At 46.2% G+C, this 27,722-nt stretch overlaps 1 protein-coding gene across 17 annotated transcripts in view; it reads left to right on the top strand.

The window, feature by feature from the left end:
• Positions 1 to 8,498, top strand: part of SASH1 (SAM and SH3 domain containing 1) — a 300,847-nt gene extending 292,349 nt beyond the window's left edge. For all 17 annotated transcript variants that reach the window (XM_023632953.2, XM_070256422.1, XM_070256416.1 and 14 more), the window contains 3 exons: positions 1,003 to 2,123; positions 3,835 to 3,966; positions 5,108 to 8,498. In XM_023632953.2, coding sequence (XP_023488721.2) covers positions 1,003 to 2,123; positions 3,835 to 3,966; positions 5,108 to 5,371 — 1,517 coding nt within the window. In that variant the 3' untranslated portion in view covers positions 5,372 to 8,498. The remainder of the gene's footprint in view (positions 1 to 1,002; positions 2,124 to 3,834; positions 3,967 to 5,107) is intronic.
• The last annotated feature ends 19,224 nt before the right edge of the window (positions 8,499 to 27,722 follow it).

Here is a 27,722-nt window from a genome sequence, read left to right as displayed (position 1 = left end):
TTCAAACCTGATGCGGGTTTAAGATTTTTGTCTTTTTCTGTAGGCCTGGAGTGCTAAGATCATTTGACCCCTTTGCTTTATCATCCAGAGTATTCCCCTGAGCCCAGTGTCAAAGCACACACCAAACACGGTATTTACCAAAAATGTAACAAAGGACAGTAATTATAGCCTGTGTGCGTTAAAAGTATTGATGAAAACTAAGCATTTAGCACAGCGCGTGACGCATAGATAGTAAATTTTCAGTAAAGCTCATCAAGCAGTAGCGATTAATAGCAATCAACCATTTTCAGATAAGTAGATTATATCTGGTTGATACTTCAGTCATCAGTCAGACAGGTTATTGTGATCAGGGCGTTTGCTTCACTGGGAATTAGAACCATGTCAGTATTTTATAGATTGTCGCAGGCAAAATGCTCACTTAAGCTTGTTTGCTTATTTATACCAAGGTTGGTTGACTGTTTCTAGGATGCATGTACCTCACGCACGTGGACAAACCGTGAAGAGGAAGGTGCAGTGGGAGCATTCGCTGGTCACCAGTGCACCTTAGGGCCACCATTTCTAGAACCTGTCCAGGAATTCAGCCCACCTTCCGTTTTCAACCGAGACCTTAGGAAATTGTACTCTCTCAACAGAAATCCCATCAGTGTGGTTTCCAAATGGAGTATGCATGATCACCCGTCTTCCGCCCTTATACGGCTGGGAACGGACACTGGGCCTAGATTTACTTTACTGCCTGACACAGCATATTTCTTTTCACATAACTCAATTAATTTCAGCAGCCATGAGTCCTTTAATAAGACTGAGAATGCTTTCTAAAAACAAAAATGGACCATAATAACCCTCTGTCGCCCAACGTCTTAAATGATGATTTTATGTCCGTAGTATGATTCAACAATGGGGTAGGGAAGTTGGAGATTTCAGTTATGTCAGCACACCTTTATACGTCAATCTGATTGATTGGCTTTTTCAGATGTGATTGTAAAATATTTCCTTGTCTCATAGGCAAGACTCGGAAAAGCGGCCTTCTCTCTGCCAAGTCATCAGCCGAGTCCAGCTTGAAGTCTTTCGGCAGGAACCAGCTGGGTAACTACCCAACCTTGCCTCTGATGAAGTCGGCAGACGCGCTGAAGCAGCGGGAGGACGGCAGGCTGGGCAGCGGTCTCACCCCCCACCCCTCCAAGCGCTGTGGCCAACCGTCTGTGACTGGTTTGAATAAAAACCGCAGAAGCCTCCCCGTTTCCATCTGTCGGAGCTTTGAGACCCTGGAGGGCTCCCAGACTGTGGACACCTGGCCCCGATCCCATTCCCTGGATGACCTGCAAGGAGAGCCTGATGCTGGCAAGGATGTGCCTGGCGAGGTGACAAAACCCTCCCCTCAGATTGTACCGGAAGTGCCACAAAAGACAGCCTCGTCCATCACAAAGGTTCCAAGCCCTGAGCGAGCTTCTGCTGTTGACAATGCATTGCTACTGACCCAAAGCAAGAGATTTTCTGAACCTCAGAAAGTGACTACTAAGAAACCAGAGGGCTCGATAGCAGCCTCTTCACGTGGCACGTCCCCTCCTCCATGTTTGCCCAAAAACTACGATGCTCACCCTCCCGGAGTTAAACACAGTTTAACAAGGACGCCTCTTGAGGGTCACAGAAAGGGACTAGAGTTTGAAGGAACCTGTCACCCCATGGGCACCAAAGAAGGCACTGATGCTGAGCAGAGGGGCCCAGAGACAAGGACGCAGGCGCGAAATCCTGCACAGCCTCCACCTGTTCCTGCTAAGAAGAGCAGAGAGCGCCTCTCCAACGGCCTCCACCTTGTCCCTCCTGGTCCCGAGGCCCCGTGCCTGCCGCTTAAAAAGGGCAGCCCCAGCAGCCCCAGCGACTGTCACTCTCCTCAGGCTTCTAGGCCTCCCTCAGGGCAGGAGCCTGGCAGCCCCTTGAGTGCGAGGCCACCACCATGGCTCTCAGAGCTCCCAGAGAGCACGAGCCTCCAGGAGCACGGCGTGAAGCTGGGCCCAGCTCTGTCCAGGAAGATCTCCTGTTCTCGGGGACTCGATCTGGAGATGCTCACTGAAAACAAGCTACGAGCCGAAGGCATCGATCTCACCGAGGAGCCCTATTCTGATAAGGTATCAACGGCCCTGGCCTCGCTTCCCAGGCCTCTGCTTGTATGTCAGGCAGCCAGGGAGAGGAATACCACAGCTTCTCCAGGAGGCCAGCCCGGTGGTGGTTGGGGGGGCGTGCAATCTCACCGTGAGAGCACAGATGCCCCACAGCAGGGCCTCTGCCACCGGGTGCTGAGCGCTGGAGTGAACGGGGAGCACAGTGTCCAGATTAAATGCAAATACAGCCTCGGAATTTTCCTTTCTTTTCTTTTCTCTCCTTTTGTTTTGCTTGTTTTGTTCTTAATTTTTGACAGCTGTGTTTTGCAGGGAGCACTCTCAGTACTAGAACTGGGTCCTGAAAGGATGGTTGAGTGGACAGGGCACGCTCGAGTTCCAGTTTCCATGTTTTAGCTTGTGTGTTTTTAGACTTTAAGAAATCCCTGTTTCATTTCCCCAATGGAAAATGGAAAATGAATAATAGCCTGCATAACTACCTCTTAGCGGTATTATTAGGAGCAAATAAAATAAAGGTGAACGTACTTTGAAAATTGTAGGACCTTGTTCAAATGTAATAATCGTATTGCACAATTATCTGTATGGGTGACGCGGGGGAAAGATTATATAAAAATCCCATTGTACCAAAACCATTGAGATCTATAATGAAAACTCATTTCTCATTTGAAAAAAAGAGATCTACCAATAGCAAAATGACTTTGAAGACAAATAAATGATAATCAATGAAGCCCCATATGTCACTCATGGAAATGCATGCTTCGTTATAACGCATTCCTGGGAGTCCTTTTTCTGAAATTCTTATGACCACCAATGCCTTATAATTGCCTGACAATAAGATCTCCTCCTCAATATTTACTAAATAAAGTCCTTTGAATGGAAGATAGTGAGGACTCTTTGTTGTTGTTAGTGACTTTAAGTCAATCCACCTGCTGGCGCCCCTGTGTCCAGCAGAGTGGAACCCTGCCCAGTCTTTCTGTGCCATCCTCTCCCCTTCCAGTGCTGTGTCAGACACTGCTCTGCTGCTATTCATAGGGTTTTCATGGCCAGTTTTTTCAAAAGTGGGTGGCCAGGTCCTTCTTCCTAGTCTGTCTTAGTCTGGAAACTCTGCTGAAACGTGTCCACCATGGGTGACCCTGCTGGTATTTGAAACCCCAGTGGCATAGCTTTCAGCATCACAGCCACATGCACCTGCCACAGTGTGTGGGTCCCTGATGGGAAACAGACCCCAGGCCCCGGCATTGAGAGCGCCGAATCTTAACCACTAGAGCACTAGGGCCAGCTCGTGAGAACGCTACAGTAAACGCTGGCATGGTGGTGTGGTGGCGCAGCTCTTCATAGATGAGGCACAAACAGCAGACTGTCTGGACAGCAGAAGTTCACCATTCCCTGCAGTTGAGGAGACTCTTCCCTAACATTTGCAAAATGCTAAGGTACAGCGAGATGAGGGAATTGGCCCCCAAAATATAAGATGCTTGTGTCCTGCTTTAATTATGTTTCAAAACATTTTCCTGGAGTTCGTCACTCCCTGAAAGATAAAGATGTAAAAGTATTCTCTCTAAATCATCCATCCTGATTATAAAGAAAATATTCACTTCCAGTGAAAACTTTTGGTGTTGTTTTCTAGTAGTTAAGAGTCTTACCCTGCGTTACATTTGCTGTGTTTGGAAACAGAAAAAGATCCTTGCCACCCTTGATAACGCATTTCTGTCCGCCCTCGCAGCATGGCCGCTGTGGGATTCCCGAAGCCCTGGTACAGAGATACGCAGAGGACTTAGAGCAGCCCGCCAGGGACGTCGCCGCCAACATGGACCAGATCCGCGTGAAGCTGCTTCGGAAGCAGCACCGCATGGCGGTGAGCAGCCTGCGCTTCGGGCCCTTGCTCAGCTTTTTGAAGCCCATTTAGTTACAGAGCTTAATGAAGAGCATGCTGGCGACCACTGAGTAGCCCAGGGCTCGTATAGCTGTAGAAAGGAGACACCCGGGGGGAAGATAAAACATATTCAGCCTACAAAGTTTTAAAAATACAGTTTTGGAAAGAAAAAAAATTATCCATAATCCCAGCACTACAAAAAAATGTTTAAAACTCCTTCTAGTCATTTCTCTACACACATACAATAGTTAATGTACAGTTTTGAAACCTGATTATTTTCAGTGATCAGATCATGAATCTATTTCTCTGTTACTGCAAATTCTTTTGTATTACTGATATTTCAAAGTGTTCTAGAAGGTCAGTGTGGCCTCGTTTAGCCAAGCCTCTGCTGAAACATTTAGATTTTTGTCCAATTTTTTATTTTAAATGATATAGTAAAGAACATCCTTGTCGATACATCTTTGTAGACGTCAAGGTTAATTTCGGAGGATGCATTCCTTCAAGAGGGTTTGCTCCAACGAGACTGCACAAAATCTCAAAGATTTGCACATTTGTTAGTAAATTACTTTTCTGAAAGGTATAGCCCTTGACCTTCCCGGAAGTCAAGTGTCTGTCCATTTCACTGCCCGGGCCAACACTTGATAGTATTGTGTTTTAAATTCTTTATGACTATATTGATTAAGTGTTTAATTTTCTAGTTGTTAATGTAGACTCAAAATACAGTGGAAAATCTACTTTATAAAAACCCTACCCATTGAACATCTTACTTTTCACACTAGTTCACAAATTTGTCTCTTTAATCACCTTTCATTGAAAAGCATATCACCATGAGACAAAATAGCCAGAAATATAAATACTTACAGTCTGGAGACTTGGGCACATAATTGGGGTTAGATCTCATTCCAACTGCCTTCTGGAACCTCACACACTTCTTGTCTCCCCTTTAAGAAGTCCAGAAAGAATTCTCAATGCCAGTTGTGGTCTTTGATGTCTCATGGCATTATCGCTCTCTGAGAGCCTAGGAGGGTGATGTTTCAGCAGTGTTCCTTTCAGGCATGTGAGAAGGAGCCCCCCCAATGGCACGTGTTAAGGCTTGATAAAATTGCTCTCTTTCTTTATCCAGATCCCAAGTGGTGGACTCACAGAAATCTGTAGGAAGCCCCTCTCTCCCGGGTGCGTTTCATCTGTGTCGGATTGGCTGGTTTCCATCGGGCTGCCCATGTACGCCAGCGCCCTCACTGAAGCGGGGTTCAGCACACTGGGCCAAGTGCCTTCTCTGTCCCACAGTTGTCTTCAGGAGGCCGGCATCACAGAGGAGAGACACATAAGCAAGCTCGTGTCCGCGGCCAGACTCTTCAAACTGCCACCGGGCCCCGAGGCCATGTAGCCAGACCCGTAATGGACCTGACAGGACAAGAGCCGCCCTTTCACTGTGCTTATGACGCGGATGCAATTCCTCCTCCTCTGGACCTGCAGACCAGATCCTGGAGAAAGGCCCCATTTGTGGCCACACAGCACGAAACCTTGGCACAGGACTGACGACCCTCTCTTCTCCGGAAAAACCCCCTCGAGGAAACTGGTGTGGTTCTCTTTGACCCCCAAAGAAAAGACAAGCACTTAGTTTTATTTTCAGAACACAAAAGAACCAAGAAGCCAACTTGCCACGAATGCTGTGCCTCTGGTCTGTCCTGGTGCGCTGGGAGAGGGCTGGGAGCAGAGGGAGGGGCAGCCTGTCCGTTTCTCACGATGTCCTTGCCCTTCTGTCACCCGGCAGGATACCCGAGGGCCAGACGGGCTTTAGCTAGGCCAAAGTAATAGACTCGGGAGCTCTTGTACACTATTGACCATGTTCATTTGTTCAAAAGTAAGAAAACCTGGCTGCACTAGAAAACGGAAGTCCTATTCTCCTTTAGATAAATGAGAGACATTTTAATAATTGCTTTCTAGCAATCAGCTTTTATTTGCCTTAATATAAGCTTTTGAGCAGTTATCTAACTAATGTTCACTACCCTGAAACCATCATTCCAAATTTCCAGCTTAGACTGCCAGCTAACATATCTGGGATGTTTTCAGCAAAAATGGGCTTTTCTAATGGTCTCATTCTAACATGGCTTACTTCGTAGGGGTGTTTATCCGGCAAATTTCACGTTGGCTTTCAGTTTTTAAACTAACCACAAATCCAGTAAAAAGCTATCTGAAATTCACAAAGATATCATGTGTGTTTGTATGAAAGTGTGTGTGTGTGTGTGTTTTTATAGCCACTACCTTTCATTTTAATCCGTTTAGTATTCTTATCGTGTTGGTCACTGTGTGGCAGTATTGACTTGGGATCTTGACCACATCCATTCCAAAACTCAGTCATCATCTAACAGGCCCCCTTTGCGAAAAGTCATTGTAAGGTTGAATATTTCAGAAAAGACTTTTTTAAAAAGGGAAATCATTTCTAAGATGTTTTTAAAGGGTTTGTCTTCAGTTTTATAAATAAGATATTGCTTTCCTTCTTTTCTTGTTTAGAGAATTCTTTTAATTCAAATAAAGGTTCATTTCGGAGCCAAACCACAGTAGCCATGCATTAAGTAGTTGCATATTTTCAATTGTTTTCCAACTGATTTCAGCAAATTTTCTAGCAAGCAGAAATTTAGATAACTAAGCTGTGTAGGTTTCCATAGCTTACCAAATGATTGTCCTTTACGTTCTTATCAGAAGCACTATTTTAAGCATTGGTTGTGATCATTACAATAGAAACAATTTGAACCCAAAGGCTTGATTAAAAGTTCTGTACTATTTCATCTGCTCACTAAAACAAGTGATGTCCCTCAGGAAAAAAAAAAAGTGATTTCATTCATTACAAAGCCATTTTAGCATTTGCTTTCTATACCTGGATCCATGTTTCTGAGGAAGAGGATATTCTCAGGTGATATATTTTTTCATGCTTTGGTAGGCATTTTTTAAGATAATATATGTTTCTTCTGTAATATTCACCTTCTATAAGATGCCATGTGAAGAAGTTGTAGCAATATAGAATAAAAAACTGAAGCTGCCAAATTTCTGCTGAACTCTTAAAAACAGCCCGTTCTGGTCATCTCGTGTTGTGACATTCCTGTGAGCATAGCAGCCCTTTTGGACTGCAACAAGGCTGCAGGTTTCTCATATAACTGCGTCGCTGGAATGTGTTTCGGGTGCTGTGGTAAGAGGGGTGCTGTAAATTGGGCACCTCATCCTGCTTCCACAGTCCCTCAGCGTCGCCTTCTGAGAGACCGCTCATGGTTTAAGCTGAGCAAAAAGACCACACAAGAGTCATGTAATAGGTAAGAGAGGAGAAGGGGAAATCTGTGAATTTCCAAGCATTAGTTCATTTTCAGTGTAAGATTTTCATTTCAGTGAAAGTGGCACCAGAAAAGGGAATTTTCTGAGTATGAGCGTTTGAGGATGCCAAACCGTATTTTTGTCACCCTGCTTTGGAAATCGTTGCCTTCACATAGAAAAAGCAAATTCAGGGACCGTGAGTAATTTTCCATCGGAAGGTCTCCCTAATCTGAGGTCTGAGGTAGTTTTTACTTTATTGTGCTTTTCTTTAATCTTTTTTTTTTTTTTAATCTTTAGTATTTGTTTGGTCTTCTTTTGCTTTAAACGTTTAATTGATCCTAGAAAAGCCTGAATGTTTGTGTGTGACATTTGACTGAGGTGGTTTGGGGCCGCCTGGGGATGCTAGAAGACAGACAGGTGGCAGGCTTGAGCAATATCCAGTTTTAATCAGTTGCACTTGGTACAGAATGTTCTGGAATGGTGAAAACTGTTGTCTTTGGAAAGCACAAAAGAAACCTGGAAGGCAGTTCAGCTCAGGTAGCCACACACCTGCTGTGTGTAATTTTTACTTTGAAGCTGTCTACGAGGAAACGCAGCCAGGCCCAGCCACTATTTACATTCCCAGATAACCAAGAAGCAGGTAGATTTTCATGGCCTTTCCCTAGTCAGAGGCCTTTTCTCTGTCCTGAACCCAGGTATAGGTGAAATTGGAAATTACTAGTCTATTGCAAATCAGTTTCTGACATAGCAAAGTTTGCTTTCATAATTGCAGCAAAAGAAGTCAGTTCACCAAGTCAATGCTGCATGTGTGTACTGTATTACTTTCGGGAAGAAAAAATATATAGTAGTCTGAGTCCAAGTTATCTTGATTATAAATTGATAGAGAAAACAAGAAACTGTCAAGCAAGTTATATAACAACTAACAACATTGCACTTTCTGTATATGAAATCAATATTTAAATAACTTATTTTTCTCCATTGCTGTTCTTAAACATTGTAAGTAGCTGTAATATACCAGTACCAATATGTTCTTGCGATTGCTTCAGCCCAAGAAAGCTGTGTATTGTTTTAAGAATTGTAAAAATTATTGTGATGATTCATTTAGCAAAAAAAAGGTGGACAGAAGGGTTTTCCTATGTATCAAAACTTGTCTATAAGTATGTCATCTGTGTACCTAGAAAAAAAGTAAATAAATTTCTTTAGTTGAATATGCCTCTCTTGTTCTTTGGTATTTCAAAGATGGGGTGGAAATGAAAGAGAACTTATAAAATGTGCTTTAGGAATGAAATATATTGTAAAAATAGTAGTTGCATACAGTTACTTCTGCCGCATCCCCAAGACTCGCTATCTGACCCACGCTCAGATTTCTCCGCCAGTTTGTTGCATAATCAAGTCATATAATCATAGCGTCCTAGACCAGAAAGAGATTTTTTGGAGGTCATCTCTAGTCTAAGCCCATCGTTTTCAAACGAGCATTCTGAGTCCACGTAGGTGGTGGACTTGCCTGACATTATGCAGTTAAATGGTACGGAACCCAAGTCTTCCATTGAGAGAGAAGAAAAATCTAGGTTGGGATATTCTAGAAATTAATCAACTTGGCAAAAATCCTTTTTCAACACTGGTGTACCACAATTGAAATAAAAACACGTTTTTGATTAGGAGGGAGTGTGTGTGTAATATAAAAACATTGAGTAGATAATGCATGCACTTGAGACAAGCCAAAATATCACCCTCTTCTTTCCTCCCAGCCACCAATTTCGCTCACTACAGGTAAGTAAGATAACCAGTGTTTGCGTATCTTTTCAGAAATACTGTTTGTATTTACAAATAGAGCTGCATGTATTTTTCCATACTGGAATGATAGCCTATTTTCCACATTTCTTCACCCTGCTTTTAAATTTAATATATCTTAGAGACCTTTTGATGTCAGTACCCTTCCATTCTTTTAAAGGCTGCATAGTATTCTATGATGCAGATAATTTATTTAACCAGTACTCTCTTAAAAAGACAGTTTTTTTGCTGTTTAAAAAAAGCTGTTATGAATATCCTTATACCTATATCACTTAGCAGGTGCTCTGTTAAAGTTACGTGTATTTTAAATTTTGATAGATAGAGTATTTTAAATCTGCTGGTGGATTTCATTAAAGGAAACTTTACCATGATAGCTTTTGTTTTTAAATCATTGTCTTACTCCCCACTTCCCCAGTCTGTTTTGTAAATGGGGATATTTCGTATATTCTTAGGGAGTGGGGATTCATCTGAAGTGCTGCATTATTTTGAAGAACTAACCATAAACCTCAAACCTTACTTATCTCAAGCTGACTCCCAAGACTCATTAGTTCAAAGAAGATGCTTCTTTCTGTTTGTTGTTGTTATTTATTTTTTGTTTTAAAAATTGAGGTGAAAATTACATGACATAAAATTAACCATTTTAACATGAACAATTCAGTGGTATTTAGTACACACACAATGTTGTTCAACCGTCAGCTCTATCTAGTTCCAGAACGTTTCCATCACCCCAAAAGGAGACCCCATCCCATTAAACAGTCACTCCCCCAGTCCCTGCAACGACTAATGTCTGTCCTGTCTATGGATTTCTCTGTTTGGGGCATTTCACATAAACGGAACCAAATGTTATTTGGTCTTTTTTGTCTGGCTTCTTTCACTCAGCATAATGTTTTTGAGAAGATGCTTCGTAATTCCTAAGAAATCTTGACCGGATTCTTGGTGTTTGTTCTAACCTCGCTTCATACATGGATTCTGATGTTGCATTCACTTAGAAGTTATAAAGAACATTAATTCGATTAGGGAAAGGAGAAGAGAGAAGGATGGTAATCGTTCTTCAACCACACAACTCATCCTGGAGTCCTTATTATGATGACTTTCTTTCTCTGAGCTATGAGGACCCATTCGGAGGAAACGACGTACACAGTACTTCCTTCGAGAGTGTGTGAGTGTCTGAGACAGACAGGGGCTCAGGAGAGGAGGAATGCTCCCTGAGATGTCAGACTGGACTGCTCATCAGGGGATTGTGGGCAACATTATTCCAAATCCTCATACAGTGCCCCTCCGACACTTCCTCAGAGAGGAACGCTCTGAAAAGAGACTAGCTGTCACTTCTAGACTTTAACAAAAACACCTGAAGGTCCTAATCAAACCAAGTTTGAGTCCAATATGGAAGAACCCCAGGATATGTGTGGGAGCCAGCATAGTTAAGACTGATCTGCCTGGAATTTCCCACCATCCCCACTCATCCTAACACTTGGGTAATGAGTATGTTCAGAGCCCTAAGAGAGATGTGTACAAAGGGCTGTGGGCACCAGAGGGAAAACTGACCCAGTCCATGGGGAGAAAAGGCCAGCAGAGGCCGTTATATGGATTATAACCATATGCTGACATGTTAAGAGCATTAGACTCTTAAAAACACAAAGTCTTGAAAAGTATAAGAAAACAATTGAGAAAGTATCATCTCCAGCATCCCCAAATGCCTGATTCTCCTGGCCCTCATCCTGAGTGGATCATTGCTTCCTCACCTCATAGAAAAATTGGAAACCATCCATTGGGTGGGCCTCCTCTCTGGACCTTCTTTCGGTCCGCTTACAAACCCCCATCATCCTCACCCAGTCTTTCCTCGTCGCTCCTGCCAGGACAAAAGCAGTGTCCCTCCTCCGTCTGATCCTTCTGCCTGAGCTCAGGATCCTGTCCGGGGACCTCCACCCCAGCCATCACTTACTCCTTCATTTCTCTGTAGCTTCCCCTGGAACATGTTTGCAGCAAGCTGGTGCTATGCTTTCCAGGTCGGCCCCAATTCCCCTTTTTTGGATAAGCATGTGGCATTTCCCTTGGGAGAACTGCACCCCCCCACATTTCAAGAGATCTTGGTGCCAACTTTGGTGATGATGTCCCCCAGCCCCCTCCAGGCCATTCAGTCCCCCTTTCCCTGGAGCTGGGCTCTGGAGCTGAAAGGCAGGTATGTGGCAGGGTTGGAACTGAACTGTGCCAATGGTGGTACCCACAGAGCCCAGGAAACTCAGGGGCTCAGGCGCCGAGGGCTTCCTGTCCCTTGTGCCAGGGCCGTCAAATATCTTTGCTCATATACGCCCCAAATAATATTCAAAACCTAAGGAGTCCCTTGCACATTTCAAAGTTGTCCTCCAAAATTTCTGATGCAGAAGTTCAAATAATCGCAAGACTACGTTTCCAGCTTACTGGGAATATTTGCGTTTTAACATAAAACTGCAGCATTACTTTACAAAATATATCCAGTGGAAAATAAATACCAAGGCACCTACCATTGTCCACGGAACGCACACAAGAACAATTTAAAAATTTTGCTCTCCTTGTCTCCTTGATATCCTACATCCATCCTACCTCCTCCATACATTTCTTCCTGACGCAATATATTTCAATGGGTGAGAGTGTCTTTTTGATCATCCTATCATTTCTTTGTAATAAAAATGTTTATGAATTAAAGTTTAATTTCATTCCTTTTGATCATTAGGTTCTAGTTGTAAAAAAAAAAAAAACCTTCTGGGTTTAGTTATCCTTATCATGATTATTATTCATCAATTTATCAATATACAGATACATCACAATTTTTGATAAGTAATGATAAAGGGTAAAAATTAAAGTGATATTGGAAATGTCTCTCATTAGATGGATGGCGGGGGTGGGAGCTCCTGTGGGGCACCTTGATTATAGAAGATGTTGCACACCAGTTATTTCAAGTTTGCCTAACTGTTTGGAGCCCCAGATATTTTTACAACCTATTAAGATTATGCTTTTCTTGTGTATGGAGTGGAAGAAGGGCATTTACAAAAGAAGAGATGGGCAAGGAGCACTGGAAAGATGCATCCTCGGGCAGATCCATTCTAGACCATATTGATCTAGAAACGGATTCTTTTGTTAGAGCTGTCCCAGGCAGCGCGCCTTTGGAAGGAGTCCCAGACTGAAGCCCTTGCAGCAGGGGACCTGGAATTCTTCCCCCAAATTCCTTTTCTTGCTCATGGGCCAGAGCCCTTTGTTGGTTTTGCCTGTGAAGATCCACCAACCAGAACAGTGTTAACCATTTCTCACTTTAAAAATTCTCTCTCAGCTCCACATTTCCCTGGTCCAGATAATCCCTCTCTCTCTTGGTTTTCAGACAAAAATCTTGAACATTTTTCCTGCTTTCACTGTCTCTTCTCCCTTTTCCTCCATAAGTTCCCCGACGACTGCTCCCTGGATGCACCCAAGGCCACTGATGGAAGGAAGGTCCTGATTGCTAAGTCCAGTGCCCACGGCCCCCCCTCTGACCTCCTCCTGCCCATCCCTGCCTCGACCTTCTTCCGGAGCTTTTGCCTCGCCCCTCCTGCCCTCCCCGTCTCTACACCTGCTGCCTCTCAGTCCCTCTCCTCACCCTCTGAAAGTTCAGGAACCTCAGACTTCCATCCCAGAGCCTCTTGTCTCCATCGTGATTTACTTGTCACCTCAAAGAGCCCGCTTAAACAAGCAATCCCAAACATCTATCACTTAAGAAGAAATGTAACGCTTTTCACGAGATGCTTCTTACGAGACAAAATTGCATGTTAAGACACCGCCCCAGCTACTGCTTGTTAGACCAACCACGCCTCCTCCGGCACCAGCTCATTTTTCGTCATTGTGCTGCGTTCAGCATCTGGGCTCCAGAATAAAGCCAAAGACTAAAAATCAGAGGCTGTATTTTGCGGTGGAGGCAACATATCGTTCTATAATTTCTATAAGAACATTCCACATTCTATTCTCATGGAGTCAGTCCCTCAGTTTCCGTAGAATGGGAGGGCTGTCAATCAAAACGTCCTCTGGTCCCTCATTGGTCCATCCAAACACGTGACACTGTCCTCCGAAGGGTTGAAAGCGAGGATAGGGTAATGGAATCAGCTGCTTACTGGACAAAGCGTTATATTGAGCGCTTGAGGCAATGTCCACCCTTTATTTGTTCAATCAACTCCAAGTGGTCATTTATTATTACCCCTGTTTTATCAGAGCATAAAGTCCGTGAGAGCAGGGACTTTGTTTTCTTCATTCCTGTGTTCCCAGCTCCCAGAACAGTGCCTGACACGTGCGGGTGCTGAATAAACATGTCCCGAATCACAGGGTTCAGAGACGTTAAGACACTTTTCCAGGCTGACACAGCCAGGAAGTAACTGGACTGAGATTTGAACACAAGTCTGTCTGACCCTAAAATCCACGCTCTTTACCGTATGATAACTGCCTCCAGCTACAAAGCTCCCCTGAAGTCCCCGAATTCTGCACATTCAATTCTCTTCACAAATAGCGATGTTAAACTTAACACCTCCCAAATGGAATGTCTGCTCTTCCCCGCAAACCTGGGGTCCACCCACCTCAGTTTCCCATCTCCATTAACGGCACCTTCCAGTCATTCAGTTCAAAACCCTTAGTCATCCTTGACTTCTTTTTCCTCTCACGCTTCACATTTGGTCAGGAAACCCTGTTGTCTTTACTTTCAACGCCTCTCCAGAAGCTGACCCCTTCTCAACACCTCCACTGCTACTGCACTGGTCCGAGCCACAGCCACACTCACCTCTCGCCTGGATGTTTCCAGAACCTCCTGGTTTCCCTGCTCCCGTTCTTGCCCCCCAGCTCACACAGCAGCCAGAGTGACTTTGCTCTGGACTGAATGTGTCCCCCAATTTCATCTGCTGAAGCCCTAACCCCATGTGATGATATTAGGAGGCGGGGCCTTCGGGAGGTAATCAGGATTAGACAAGGTTATGAGGGTGGAGCCCCCACCGTGGGATCAGTGCCCTTAGAAGAAGAGAAAGACCCAGAGTCTCCTCTCTCTGCACCCAGTGAGGACGCAGGGAGAAGGCTGACCTCTACAAGCCAGGAAAGGGTCTTCATGAGGAACCAGACCCTGCCAGACCTTGACCTTGGACTTTCCAGTCTCCAGAACCGAGAAAATAAATGTGTTATTCGAGCTCCATCTCTTGTATTTGACTATGGCAGCCTGAGCAGGCCCTGTAAGAACATAAGGCAGACCATGCCCCTGCTCTGCTCCAAACCCTCAGGGGCTTCCCAGTTCTTTCAGAATGCAGGACGAGCTCTTTGCAAGGGCCCACCAGGTTCCACGTCCTCGGCTCCTGTGTCCTGTGTGGTCTCCCCCAGCCGGCTCTCTCATTCAGCCGGACAGGCTCTCTCGTTGGTCCTCAAACCAGGCTCACGCTTCACGCCTTTGAACAGGGTTTTCCTCAAGCTGGAATAATCTTCCCCAGAAAATCTGAGTGACTGACTTCCTCCGGCCCTCCTCCCTCAGGGCTCTGCTCGAAAGGTGAACTCTCAGAGACCTGTCCTGACTCCATCACCTGGAGTCACACCCTCCCTCTGTCTGCACCTTCGCCGCCGCTCCCCATCTCATACCTGCTCCATTTCCCCCTGTAGCATCTAACATACTCTGGACTTTATTTCTTCGTTATGTTTACTGCCTGTTAACCATCTCCTCCTGCGACAGTGTAAAGTCCAGGAAGGCACAGGTGTGCCCACCGAGGAGCCTGAACCTCCACACTTGACACGTGGTGTTTGGGGAATGAATGACTGTCCCTGAGTCACAAGCCCTTGAATCCTAAACGTTAGAGCCAGACATGATCTATATTAATCTGAATTTATAACTGGAGAAACAGAGACCCAGAGAGGTGACAGGAGCAGCTGAGGTCGTACACAGACGGCGAGTGACAGAGTGAGTCGATGAAGAGGTATATCCTCTCTACCTATCAAGGGCTTCACTGGAACACGTGAGCGGCCGTGGCTTAAAAAGAAAGGCCAGCAAGCCGGAGCATCAGAGGGGCTTCCAGCAAACCAGCGGTCGCAGAGGGACTAGTTGTTGCAGCGTGCGGCCACCAGAGGGCACTGAGGTGTCAGCTTGAAGGCCGGCTGACCGTGGGGAGGGCGGGAGGGGAGGAGGGAGCGACCGCCCAGCACAGCCGGAGGGACGGCGGGCGCCGCCAGCCCCCAAACGAAATGCGGCGGCGGGAGGGACAACAGGACCTTCAGGACTCTCCAAGTTATCCCCGAGACCTGGAGCCCTGCAGCCAAACGTGTTAAAACGCCATTGGAAAATGATGATGGTGACTGGGAAAACTTACAACCCGCTGTCACAAACATCGTGGAGCCGAGCCAGAGCGAGGTGACCGCCTGTCTGCCGCTGCACCTGGTGGGCTTGGGTGTGCACAGGTGCCTTCCTGCCTGCCACAGGAAAGTTGGCGGAAGGAAGGGTTTGGACGACCCTAAAGCAAAGTCCTAAACTTTAGATGGCAAGCAATGAGATGGGAAAGCAGGCTCAGTTTTGTTCGAATGGCCTTCCACTGCTCGTGGGCCAGAATAGCCCCACGTTATGAGAGCAGCAGCCGCCATCCAGTCCAGACCTCACCGAACTTTTATGCCTGTGAGTTGGCTTCACACTGTACCTGTAGACGCTGTGGTCCCCATTTTACAGCTGAGGGACCCGTACTCACAGAGACGTAGGTAGAAGAGATGAGATCTGACCTGGGGTTATTTTATTCTGATGCCCTTTGGCTCAACCACTGTTGAATAACGTCCTTGTTCTCAGCCTGAGCAATACATTAAAATCACCTGGTGCATCAGTCTGCGTTGGACCAGAGAAGCAGAACCAGTAGGAGATATATATAATAAGTTTATTGGGGCCGGCGGGGTGGCTCACTGGTTAAGTGTGCACGCCATGCTCTGCTTCTCAGGGGCCCGGGGTTCACTGGTTGGGATCCTGGGTGCGGACGTGGCACCCCTTGGCAAGCCATGCTATGGTAGGCGTCCCACATATAAAGCAGAGGAAGATGGGCACGGATCTTAGCTCAGGGCCAGTCTTCCTCAGCAAGAAGAGGAGGCAGCAGTTAGCTTGGGGCTAAACTTCCTCAAAAAAAAAAAAAGTTTATTGCACAGATTGGCTTTTGTGATCATAGGGGCTGACAAGACGAGTCTGAAATCCGTGGGGCATGCTGTCAGGAACAGCAGGCTGGAATGCTTGGGCGTGGGCTGAACCCACTGTCCACAGGCGGGATTTCTTCTTCATCAGGGAAACCTCAGGTCTGCTCTTAAGGCGTTTCAACGGATTGAATCAGGTCCACCCAGATTTCATCTCCCTTCCTTAAAGTTGGCTCATTATGGACTTTAATCACACCTACAAGATAACTTCACAGCAACACCTAAGTTAGTGTTTGATTGAATAACTGAGGACAGTGGCTGTCTTAGTTCAGGCTGCTATAACAGAATACCGTACGCTGAGTGACTTAGCAACCTCCGAAATTTATTTCTCACAGTTCTGGAGACGGTAAGTCGGGGATCAGAGTGCCAGCATGGTTAGGCTCTGGTGAGAGCCCTCTCACAGGATGCTGACTGCTGACTTCCCGTTGTATCCTGGCGGGGTGAAAACAGAGAAGGGAAGCAAGCTTTCCTCTGAGAGCACTAATGCCATTCATGATGGCTCCACCCTCATCACTCATCTGATCCCCAGTACTTCCCAAAGGCCCACATCCTAATACCATCACACTGGGAGGGAGGGGTTCAACATATGAATTCTGGGGGACACAAACGTTCGGCCCATAACAGTAGCCTCACCAAGTTGACACATTAAACACACCATTATACCTTGAAAGCTTTTGAAAAGTAGGCTTCTTCAGACAAAGACGAACCAAGTGATTTCACTCAAACGTGGAAGGTAAACAAACATAAGGACAAAGGGAACAGATTAGTGGTTCCCACGGGGAAGGGGGTTGGGGGATGGGGAAAAGGGGTGAAGGGGCACATACTTATGGTGATGGATAAAAATTAGACTATCGGTGGCGAGCATGATGCATCTGTACAGAAACTGATAAATAGTAATGCACACCTGAAATTACATAATGTTATAAACCATTATGACTTCGATAAAATAATTGGAAAAAAAAGAAAAGTAGACGTCTTGGGCCCTACCCCAGACCGACTGAATCCGAATCTCATGGGATGGAACCTGGGCACTCGTTTTCTTTCTATTTTTCTTTAGCTGCGTAGTGAGGGTTAATAACTGCGAGTATCGTCAGTGAGCAAGGGGCCTTCGGAATTCAAACTGAGCCACCCGTACTTGGTTTACCCCATTGGGATGGCCGCAGAGATGACAGTGCCCATCCTGGAAGGAGCCCGCTCTGCCCTGGCTCCGGGCTTGATCCGTGACCCCGGACAGGCCCCTTCCCCGCTCAGCCTCGTCCTCCTCATCATCTGTGAAAGGAGGAGAAGGGGGCAAAGGCCAACTGCCCCACTGACCTCTACCCAACAGCTGTTCTCCTTCTGTGTGAGATTACAGAGTCTCAGAATCCCAGCCCCAGGGAATGAATCGCGATTGGCTCAAGCCAGTCCTGGCAGTGCCGGCCCCGCTCCTCGGTACCCTCTTTAACAGCTTCCCTTTCAGCCAGCTGTGGGCACAGGACCCACTTCTGGCCAGTGAGACACAGCTGAAGTTGACAACAATCTTCGAGGTGATATTCCCTTCATGGATAGAAAGAAAGTCCTTCTTTTGCCTCCACATACAGTCTTGAGAGGATGAGAGCCCTGGCGTGATGGCAGCCCGGTGTGACATGCATGGAGGAACAAAAGCCCACATGCAGGGGAGGAAAATAGAAGGATAGACAAAGCTTGGGCCCTTGACCCCACTGTGGAGCCAGGGAACCATTTCCCACTTGTGATTATAAAATATTTGCTGGGAACACCTGCCCTGATCAGCAATAGTCAAGGGAGGGAAGGAGCAAGAATGATTTTGCAGCCGTCTCATTCCAGAGATTTCGTGTTTGTGGGGCTGACAATGGGATTTTGGAGATGGAGGATTCTCAACTCAGTGACCCAGCTGAGCAGGACTCCACCTGGTTCCAGCACCTCTGCATATACAGCACGTCTGATGTACCACGGGCTCTTTCAGGAAAAAACCATCACTTATTGAGAAGAGCATTCAAGGCCCTCCACGATAAGGCCATTCCCTACCCCAGTCAGACATGCCGTGTCTCTTCCAAGTGTCTGGAATATTCCATGGTGATTCCCATGTTCATTTCGGCTTGCATTTCTTTCCCAGCCTAGAATCCTCTCCTTGTCCTTCCTTGTCTGTTTATCTGATTCCCACCCTCTGAAGTCCAACCTCCTCCAGCAACACAGGAGTAACTCGGGTCTACACCACCAGCTTCCTGACAACCCAGAGCTCTTCTCATGGTGCCCTTCACTCAAGCAATGGAGCTCAGAGTCACAGAAGAACAATTAGGGCGGGCTCCAAACGCCAACCCAAACCCCGCAAAGCATCTCATTTCTTTTTTGCCCCAATTTTATTGAGATATAATTGACATATAACATTGTATTCACTTCAGGTGTACAACAAAATGATTTGATATATGTCTATACTGCAAAATGATCACCAGAGTAAGTCTAGTTAACATCCGTCACTTACATGGTTACGAATTTGGTTTTTCCTCATGACGAGAATGTTTAAGATCTACTCTCTTAGCAACTTTCAATATACAAAACCCTACTGTTCACTATAGTCACCATGCTGTACACTGCATCCCCAGGACTTATTTATCTTATAACTGGAAGTTTGTACCCTGATTTTATTTTTTTTAAATTTTATTTATTTTTATTTTTTAAGTTTTAAAGATCTTATTGTTTTGTTTGTTTGTTTGTTTTTTCTGGGAAGGATTCGCCCTGAGCTAACATCTGTTGCCAATCTTCCTCTTGTTTTTTCTTCCCGAAGCCCCAGTAGAAAGTTGTATATCCTAGTTGTGAGTCCTTCTAGTTCTTCTATGTGAGCTGCTGCCATAGCATGGCTCCTGACAGATGACTGGTGTGGTTCCACACCCAGGAACCGAACCCAGGCCGCCAAAGCAGAGCGTGCCAAACTTTAACCACTAGGCCATCAGGGCTGACTCGGAAGTTTGTACCTTTTGACCACTGTCACCCAATTCGCCCCTTGCCCCCTGCCTCTGGCAACCTACAATTTCCATCCTGGTCTATATTTCTATGTGTTTGGTTTTTTTTACATCCACGTATAAGTGAGATCATATAGTATTTGTCTTTCTCTGTTTAGCTTATATCACTTAGCATAATACCCTCAAGGTCCATCCATCGTCACAAATGGCAGGATTTCCTTCTTTTTTATGGCTGAGTAATATTCCATTATGTATGTGTGCATATGTGTGTGTGTGTGTGTGTATACATGTATATGTATATCTATCTATCACATCTTCTTTATCCGTTCATCTGTTGGTGGACACTTGGGTTGCTTCCATGTCTTGGCTGTTGTGAATAATGCTGTAAGGAACATGGGAGTGCAGATATCTCTTCAGGATAGTGATTCCTTTTCTTTCAATGTAGACCCAGAAGTGGAATTGCTGGATCATGTGGTAGTCATTTCTTCCTTTATTTCTTCTTAGTAAATCATTTCCTCATAAATCAATTCAAAACCGATTTGAAAGTGCTCCAGTTTGGTTGAGATTCTGTTCAAAGACATTTTGCTCTCAGACATGCTCCTTAGTTTCCTTAAATATGTCATTCATCTAAAGGGCCAGTAATAGAAATTCAGAGAACACTGCTAACAGCTTCAAGTTTGTTCTATCTCTGAAAATAACTAACTGCTTTGATCTCCTTTACCAACATAGGACAATCTTTTTCTATTAAATTTAATTGCTTCAGTCCCCACTTGCCCAAATTACACAGCATCCTGTATCTCTCCTCGAGACATCCCTGAAAAAATTGCCCAAGAATCCCGGGATTTACTCACCTCGAAGAGGCCTGTCTTGCTTCCCGACAGGAAGACTACAGCCAGGGAAGCCGGTCAGCTATGGACAGGCTCCAACTTTCTGCCATCGTGATTTCTTTTGCCATAGGGTCACTGTTGAAAACTGTGTCCCTAGGGTTCAATGTGTCCTTGTTTTCACCACTCCAAATGAACCCAGAAGCCACAGTGATATTTTATTTTGAAGGAGGACAAAAAACAATTTCACTCTCTCCCGAGTATGTCTGTCTGAGGCTTAAAGCCCCAGAGGGGATTTGTACTCAGCCCCACAGGATGCTCTCTGAGCTGGGGTAGTGTTCTTGGGGACACTCTGAGCCTCAGTCACACAATGGGCCAAATCCAGCCCCCAAATGGACCTTCTGGTGGGGAAACGGGGCCCAGGTTGTCATCCAGGCTCATACTTCCCTGGAACTGGGTTCCTTGTTGGGGATTCTTGGAGTCCTTTCCCATCCCACCCATCTCAGTTGGTCTGAGAAGTTCTATCAGTTTGCATTCTTGAAAGGGAAGAGGTCAGGGGACTATACCGCTTTCTTTCCCAGGTGGCAACTGAGTCCCCATTCAAATTGACCTACATTCCTCCAAGTGGCCGCTTTGCGTCATAAGGGATGTAGGGAGACTGAGCTGTTCAGGTCACAAACGTCCCCTGGTAATTAGTGACCACTTGCCTTAACACAGAGTCGCTGGCACGTGCCACTCAGGTGACTGCACGGGGGAGACTGCTGTCTCTGCCTCACAGAGAACTAGCTGATCTTTTTTATACTTTGGACTTTCTTGAAGTCTTGCGTAGTCTGGCTCGTAAGAGCTCAGACTTTAAGCCCTGAAGGGACTCAAGCTTCCCCTGGAGTGGGAGCTCTGATCAGGACTGAATGGAGTCAGATGACAGGAGTCAGGGACTTCTAACAGGCACTGGCCTCTCCTGGCATCCCTCCCTTATGATGACGTGGTCTGGCTGCAGCTGGTCTGGGAGAGCAGACCCGGGAAAGCCCGCACTGGCGAGGACGTGGGCCCTCCCTCAGAGGGCCAGGTACGGATGGAGTGGGACCCAGGAAAGCAGCTGCCAGCAGCCTGATCATGCTCCCTTCTCTGTCACATCAGTGGGTGGTAGGATCATGCTTGGGGATGCCACACCTGGGCCATCACAGCACATCAGAAGATGGGGCCATGCCTCCCACTTGTCCTCCTGCATCGCTCTTCAATCCTTTGCCCATTGGCCAACACCAATCCTCTCTCAGCTCCAAGAACCTTCCTCTTGGCTTCCATCGCGGTGCCAAGTTGAAAGTCTCTTTCAAAGGGCCGTTTCTGGAGCAGTGGGTGATGGTAGGTTTGGAGGGAAGGAAGATGCAGGGGGAAAGATTAGAAATTGCCATAGACCTGGCACCCAAGCTTCTGACAAGAGAGTCCCCCCTTCTCCAGTTTGGGCTCATTGCCTCAGAATTGCTCACTACTCCAAAACAGCCCAAGTGTCTGTCTGTCAGGGGCCTCCTCAGGGCAGATGGAGGTCCCGCATCCCAGAGCTGCAGCTCCCTGCAAAGTCCCGCAGTGGCTTGCAGAGCAGGTTTGATGGTGTCTCACTGGACACAGGGATGGTGTCTGAATTTCTTCCATCTTCCTAGGGGAGGTTTCCAAAAGTTTTCCAAAGGCCGTTTCAGCTGTGGTCTAAATTCTGGGCCTTGGCACCACTCCAGGGAGGAGCCCGATTTACTTTGGCACCTGGGAACTTCCTATTTCATCCCAAGCTCCAAATGTATAGAATAGGATTTTACTGGGAGGCACACCGTAGTAATTCTCCGTGCTGTCGAGACCGATGGAGACTGTGGCTGCCCAGCCGTTGGGGACCTCCCATTCTGGCTCCCCAGAAATCCTCCCCATTTGGCTCTGAGGTTGACGGGAGTTGCCCACGAAAGATTGTTTGATGAGGGGTTCATGCTGGTTGGATTGTGGAGCATCTTACAAACACTCAAAATTTCCTTGCACGTGTTTTTTCCCTCTAAAATTAGAGGAAACGTATAGTGTTCATTTTGGGGACTCCATTCAAAAGGCGTGTGGAAGAAGGAGTTTCACAAGTCAAGAAAGCAAATTTCTTCTCCAGGCTCATGGTTAGCACAGCCTGGTGAGGCCAAATAGGTGTGCGACGCAGGATCGCTGCGTTTGCTCACGGCACTCTCAAAATGCACACATTGGACAACTAATTTACTCTTTTATTTTTGACAGGAGGACAGAAGGACCTGTCAGTACCCATTACTCTACCACAGCCACTCCCAGAAATGTCTTAATGACTTGAGCACCATGAAGGTGACTCATTGTGTTCCCACCCAGGTTATCAGCTCGAGAGAGCATCTGTCTGCCGTTTTTCCACCCAGGAAAACAACGGGTCCGCACTGAGAAGAGATGTGAGGGCTCTCCCTCCATCAGCGTTCATGGAAACACCACCGCGTTTCACTCCTGGCCCCATCCCTGTGTCTCGTACTGCCGCATCTCCCTGGGGAGCAGAGCTGACCCACTCCACGGCAGGCCTCGCTTCTCCACGCTTGCTCAGGCGCTTGGGCTACAGCTGGGGTGCTTGGTATGGCAGGGGTCCGAGTTTCTGTCACCATTTCCCTCATTCGGCCCCGGATGGTCACTGGCCCACTTCTCTCTCAGACATGGCAACCAGAATTAATTTTTAAATTTAGTTGCTTTATGGAGCTTCATAAACTGTTTTATCCTCATGTTTGATTTCTTGGCACTTTCATTGACTTTGGCAGAGAGTGGGGCTGGGGAAAGATGGGTCGGAAGTGGGGAGATGGGGAAATCGTGTGCTTTCTCAAGAGGCGAGGACAAGAAATCCGGTCCCCATCCTTTCCTCTTGACTTCATATTTGTTGCTTATATTTCTGTATGGGGTAAAACCCCTGAAAAGGAAAGTGATCTAGAGTTTAGAGAGTTTCATTTTAAGTTTCAAGGGAAGCATTTTGCATGTCATTTTTTTCTTTTTCTTTTTTGTGTAGGTGAAAGCATTACTTTGAATATATGTGCCTTATGTGCATTCTTTTTTTATTTTACCAGATTTATTGAGATATAATTGACATATAACCCTATATTAGTTTCAGGTGTACAACATGATGATTAGATACACCTATGTATTGTGAGAGGATCACCGCCCTAAGTTTACTTAACATTCATCACCACATACTTACATATTTTTTTTCCTGTGATGAGAAGTTTTACCATCTACTCTCTTAGCAACTTTCAAGTCCTATCTTTTTTTTTTTTTGGTGGCATTCTTTTTTAATGGCGTGAACCGGCCCTCGCACCCCCTGCTCCCACAGCACCAGAAGGACTTCTGGGCTAGACTGTTATCAGGCAGCACTGTAATTGTTTGCCTTCTTGCCTGTTTCCCTCACTAGACTGAACTCACCGAGAGCAGAGGCTGGGAACACTCATCATTGTTTCCCCAGCCTCCAGCACAGTGTCTGGCACACACCAGGGCTCAATAGATGTTATTCGGATGAATAGAACATTCCAGTAAATTACGCCAGAACCTTTTTTTTCTGTTTCAAAAGGCTACCCAAAGGGAGAGTGGAATTGGGCAGAAGGCAAATGTGCAGCCTCTGGATGGGAGGCCTGTGTTCCAGTTTGTGCTGGTCAGTCCGGGCCGCTGGGCCCTATCTTCTGGTCTGGTTTCCAGCACACTGGTGTAGAAGCTATATAACACAACGAGGGAAGGCAGCCTTGTCTTTATCCTCGCCAGCCAAGTGGTCAGTGGGTCAGTGGTCCCGTCCGAAACCACCCATGCAAATTCACAGCTGACTCACTTGGTCAAGGTGTAGACAGAGCCACATGACCCCTCCACCAAAAACTATGACTTATGTCATTGTGTTCTCATGGGAGCGAACATTTTGTGAAGTGGGGAACCACCCCTCTCCTCACTTTTAAGGTCACGTGCATTTTTGTTTTGCATGCTGCCCCACGTGGGAGGCAGCAGCTATGGTGGGGGCGGGGCAAGAGGACACAGAGGGCTTCTGGGCTCCTGCAGCTCCGCAGCACTCTCGTATGTGCATCGGGGTGCCTGACATGGGTGTTGAGTGATTCGTCTCCCTGGGGTGAGGCTCAGAAATACCGCCTGGTGTGGAGAGGGCTGGGTCAGCCTCGGTGCCAATGCTGGAACTACCTCTCGACAGGGCTTCTGAGCTCAGAGCGTCCACGGCCTTGAAGAACAGAACTACATCCTTTTTTTCCGCCCAATAACCTCTAACTGAAATTCAGCATTTTCTTCAACTATGACGTAAGCAACACCGCCAGTAATGGCGCCGTCTGTGTCATTGTCGCTGATACAAATTGCGAGTACTTTCACATCGCTTCACAGATGTCCCACAATGTCTTTTCCAGTCATTTCTACTTAGAAATTATGTAGCTCTTAGACCTCCTAGTAGATCTTGTTTTTTAATGCCTTACTAGAGGCACTTATGTTACTATATGTATTTGTCACGGTTCTTCAGAGAAACAAAACCAATAGGATATATATACGTATATATACACATATAAAAATATAATTTATTATGAAGAATTGGTTCACATGATTCTGGAGGCTGAGAAGTCCCATGATCTGCTCTCTGCAAGCTGGAGAGCCAGGGAAGCCGGTGGTGTGGTCCTCAGGGCTGCAGGGCTGAAGGTGTAAGTCTCAGTCAGTGCCAGAGAAGACGATGTCCCAGCTCAAGGGGTCAGGCAGAGAGAGCCAATTCTCCCTTCCTCTCCTGATTGGATGATGCCGCCCACCCTGGGGAGGGCCGTCTGCTTACTCAGTCTATCCAGAGACATGCTCATGGACGCACCCAGAAATAATGCTTAACCAGATATCTGGGCACCCCGTGACCCAGTCAAGCTGACACATAAAGTTAACCAGCACACTCTACCATCAACTCGGTTTTTTAAAAAACACTTTTATTACTGTACTTCAGTGTAGTTTGTAAATCGGTGTATTTTAGATCATGCATTTCAAGACGTTATTTTGAGAAGAGATACACAGGCTTCACCAGACAGCCAAAGGGGTTCATGACACCGAAAAAGGTTAAGAACCTCTGTGAGAACAACTCAGCCACGTGGCCACTTCCATGAAGGAAACGAGTCCTTCTCAAAATAGTACATTCTGTTGTATATTATTTCAACACATTTAGGGGAAGGACATGTGCACCAGTTTTCAATTTATTGTCCTTCAACTCTCAATTCACCTTTCCTGGCTTACTCAGTCACAGAGCTGGGTCTTACAAGCTTTTCTCCTCTGCAGCTGGCGTGATGCTAAGCCTTGTCACTAGAGGGCGCTAGAGGCACCACTGCGGGAGGAGGGAGCTTCCTTCCTAGCAGCCAGCTTTCTGCCTTTCTTTTCCTGCTCCTGCTGCATGGCTACCAGTGACACGGGGTGGGGGGGTGAGGGGGGAGGGGGGGAGGGGGGGAGGGGGGGCGGTGGGGGGGGGAGGGGGGAGGGGGGAGGGGGGGCGGTGGGGGGGCGCCCGCTGATGCTCGCCGCCATCAAGCTTCCGTGGCACCCCGCAGTTCTTAGAGAGTTCCGTGTACCCCTTTCCTGCCCACTAGCCATATCCCACTGGCACGAGCAGTTGGCTTCCAGCTGCAAGGCTGGGTGGGGGCTGTTTCCTGCCAGCCTCAGCCCTGTGACTGGACCAGTGCTGACCCGGGGCAGTTCAGCAAGCTCATCCAGCATCCACTGGACTACAGCCACACCTGCCCCAATGAGGCTTGAATTCCAGAAGGGCTGCCTAACAAAGTACCATAGACTGGGGGGCTGAAACGACAGACATTTGTTGTCTCACAGTTGTGGGGGCTGGAGGTCCGAGGTGAAGGTGTGGACAAGGTTGGCTCCCTCTGGGGGCTGGGAGAGAGAGTCTGTTCCAGGCCTCTCCCCTGGCTTCTGGTGGTTTGTGGCAATCTTTGGGGTTCCTTGGCTTGTAGACGCCTCACCCTGGTCTCTGCCTTCATCTTCACTTGGCATTCTCCCTGAGTTCATGTCAGTGTCCTAATTTCCCCTTTTTATATATGACACGAGTGATTTTGGATTAGGGGCCCACTCTACTCCGGTGTAATGTTATCCTAACAAGAAATTACATCTGCAATCACCTTATTTCCAAATAAGGTAACATTTTGAGGTTCTGGGGTTTAGGACTTCAATCTATGGATTTGGGGGTACACAATTCAACCCATAAGCCCTCCCTTTAACTTTGCTCCTTCTTTTTGTACCCTCTCTCTCAGCCGCAGGGTATTCTTTAGAAAGGTTTTTATCCTTTTATAGTTTATACCCTGTTACTAGATAATTATTCTCTATGTTAAACTTCTCCTCTCTCCTGGCTGAACCCCCTGACATGAGCGTAAAGGGAACTAGCATAAATAGCGTGTGTGCCAGGCATCCACTTAACTTTTTTAATTGAAGCATAATGGACATACAATGTTATGTTAGTTTCAGGGATACAACACAGTGATCCACATTTTTACGCATTATGAAATGATCACCACGATACATCTGGTTAGCATCTGTCACCATACAGAGTTATTACAATTTTATTGACTATATTCTCCATGCTGTATATTATATCCTTGAGACTTATTTATTTTGTAACTGGAAGTATGTTCCTCTTAATCCCCTTCACCTATTTTGCCCATCCACCCTCCTCCCCCCACCCCAGCAACCACCAGTTTGTTTTCCGTATCTATGAGTCTGGTTCTATTTTGTTTTGTTTGTTCATTTGTTTTGTTTTTTATATTTTACACATAAGTGAAATCATATGGTATTCGTCTTTCTCTGTCTGACTTATTCCTCTTAGCATAATATCCTCTAGGTCCATCCATATTATCACAAATAGCAAGTTTTCATTCTTTTTTATGGCCTAGTAATATTCCATTGTGTGTGTATGTGTGTGTGTGTGTGTGTGTGTACCACATTTTCTTTATCCACTCATCCATCGATGGACACTTAGGTTGCTTCCATATCTTGGCTATTGTAAATAATGCTGCGATGAACATAGGGGTGCATATATCTTTTCAAATTAGTGTTTTTGTTTTCTTTGGGTAAATACCCAGACGTGTGATAGCTGGATCATATGGTAGCTCTATTTTTAATTTCTTGAGGACTCTCCATACTATTTTCCATAGTGGTTGCACGAATTTACATTCCACCAACAGTGCACAAAGGTTGCCTTTTCTCCACATCCTTTTCAACACTCGTTATCCCAGGCACTTCACTTTTAATGCCTCCTCAACCTCTTGCCCACTTACAAAGCTGTTATGTAACTTTCCCAAGGTGCCACACTTGATGAGTGGCAGTGCTGGGACTCAAATTCAGGTGTGTTTTTTTGTTTATTTGTTTTATCCCAAAGACTGAGCATCCTCTCCAGCACAGTGCTGCTTCCATACTAAAGATGCGTGGGTGGGCCTCCAGCAGGCTGGCCTTGGCCCTACCGTGATGGTCACAGTCTCTGTCCAAAGGAAATGTTGGCTTCATTCATTCATTTGCTCCTTTATTCACTCAACAAACATTTGCTGCATATATTTACTACTGTATGCTAAGTTCTATATGCTAAGGGACATAGAGACAGCTGAAGCTCTGATCTCCAGGAGCTCAAAGTGTCCCAGTGGAGACTGATCAGCGAGAA

This window comes from Equus caballus, chromosome 31, assembly GCF_041296265.1.
Source record: "Equus caballus isolate H_3958 breed thoroughbred chromosome 31, TB-T2T, whole genome shotgun sequence".
Lineage (NCBI taxonomy): Eukaryota > Metazoa > Chordata > Mammalia > Perissodactyla > Equidae > Equus > Equus caballus.
The sequence above is the reverse complement of the archived record's forward strand: the minus strand, read 5'-3'. Positions and strand labels throughout refer to the sequence as shown.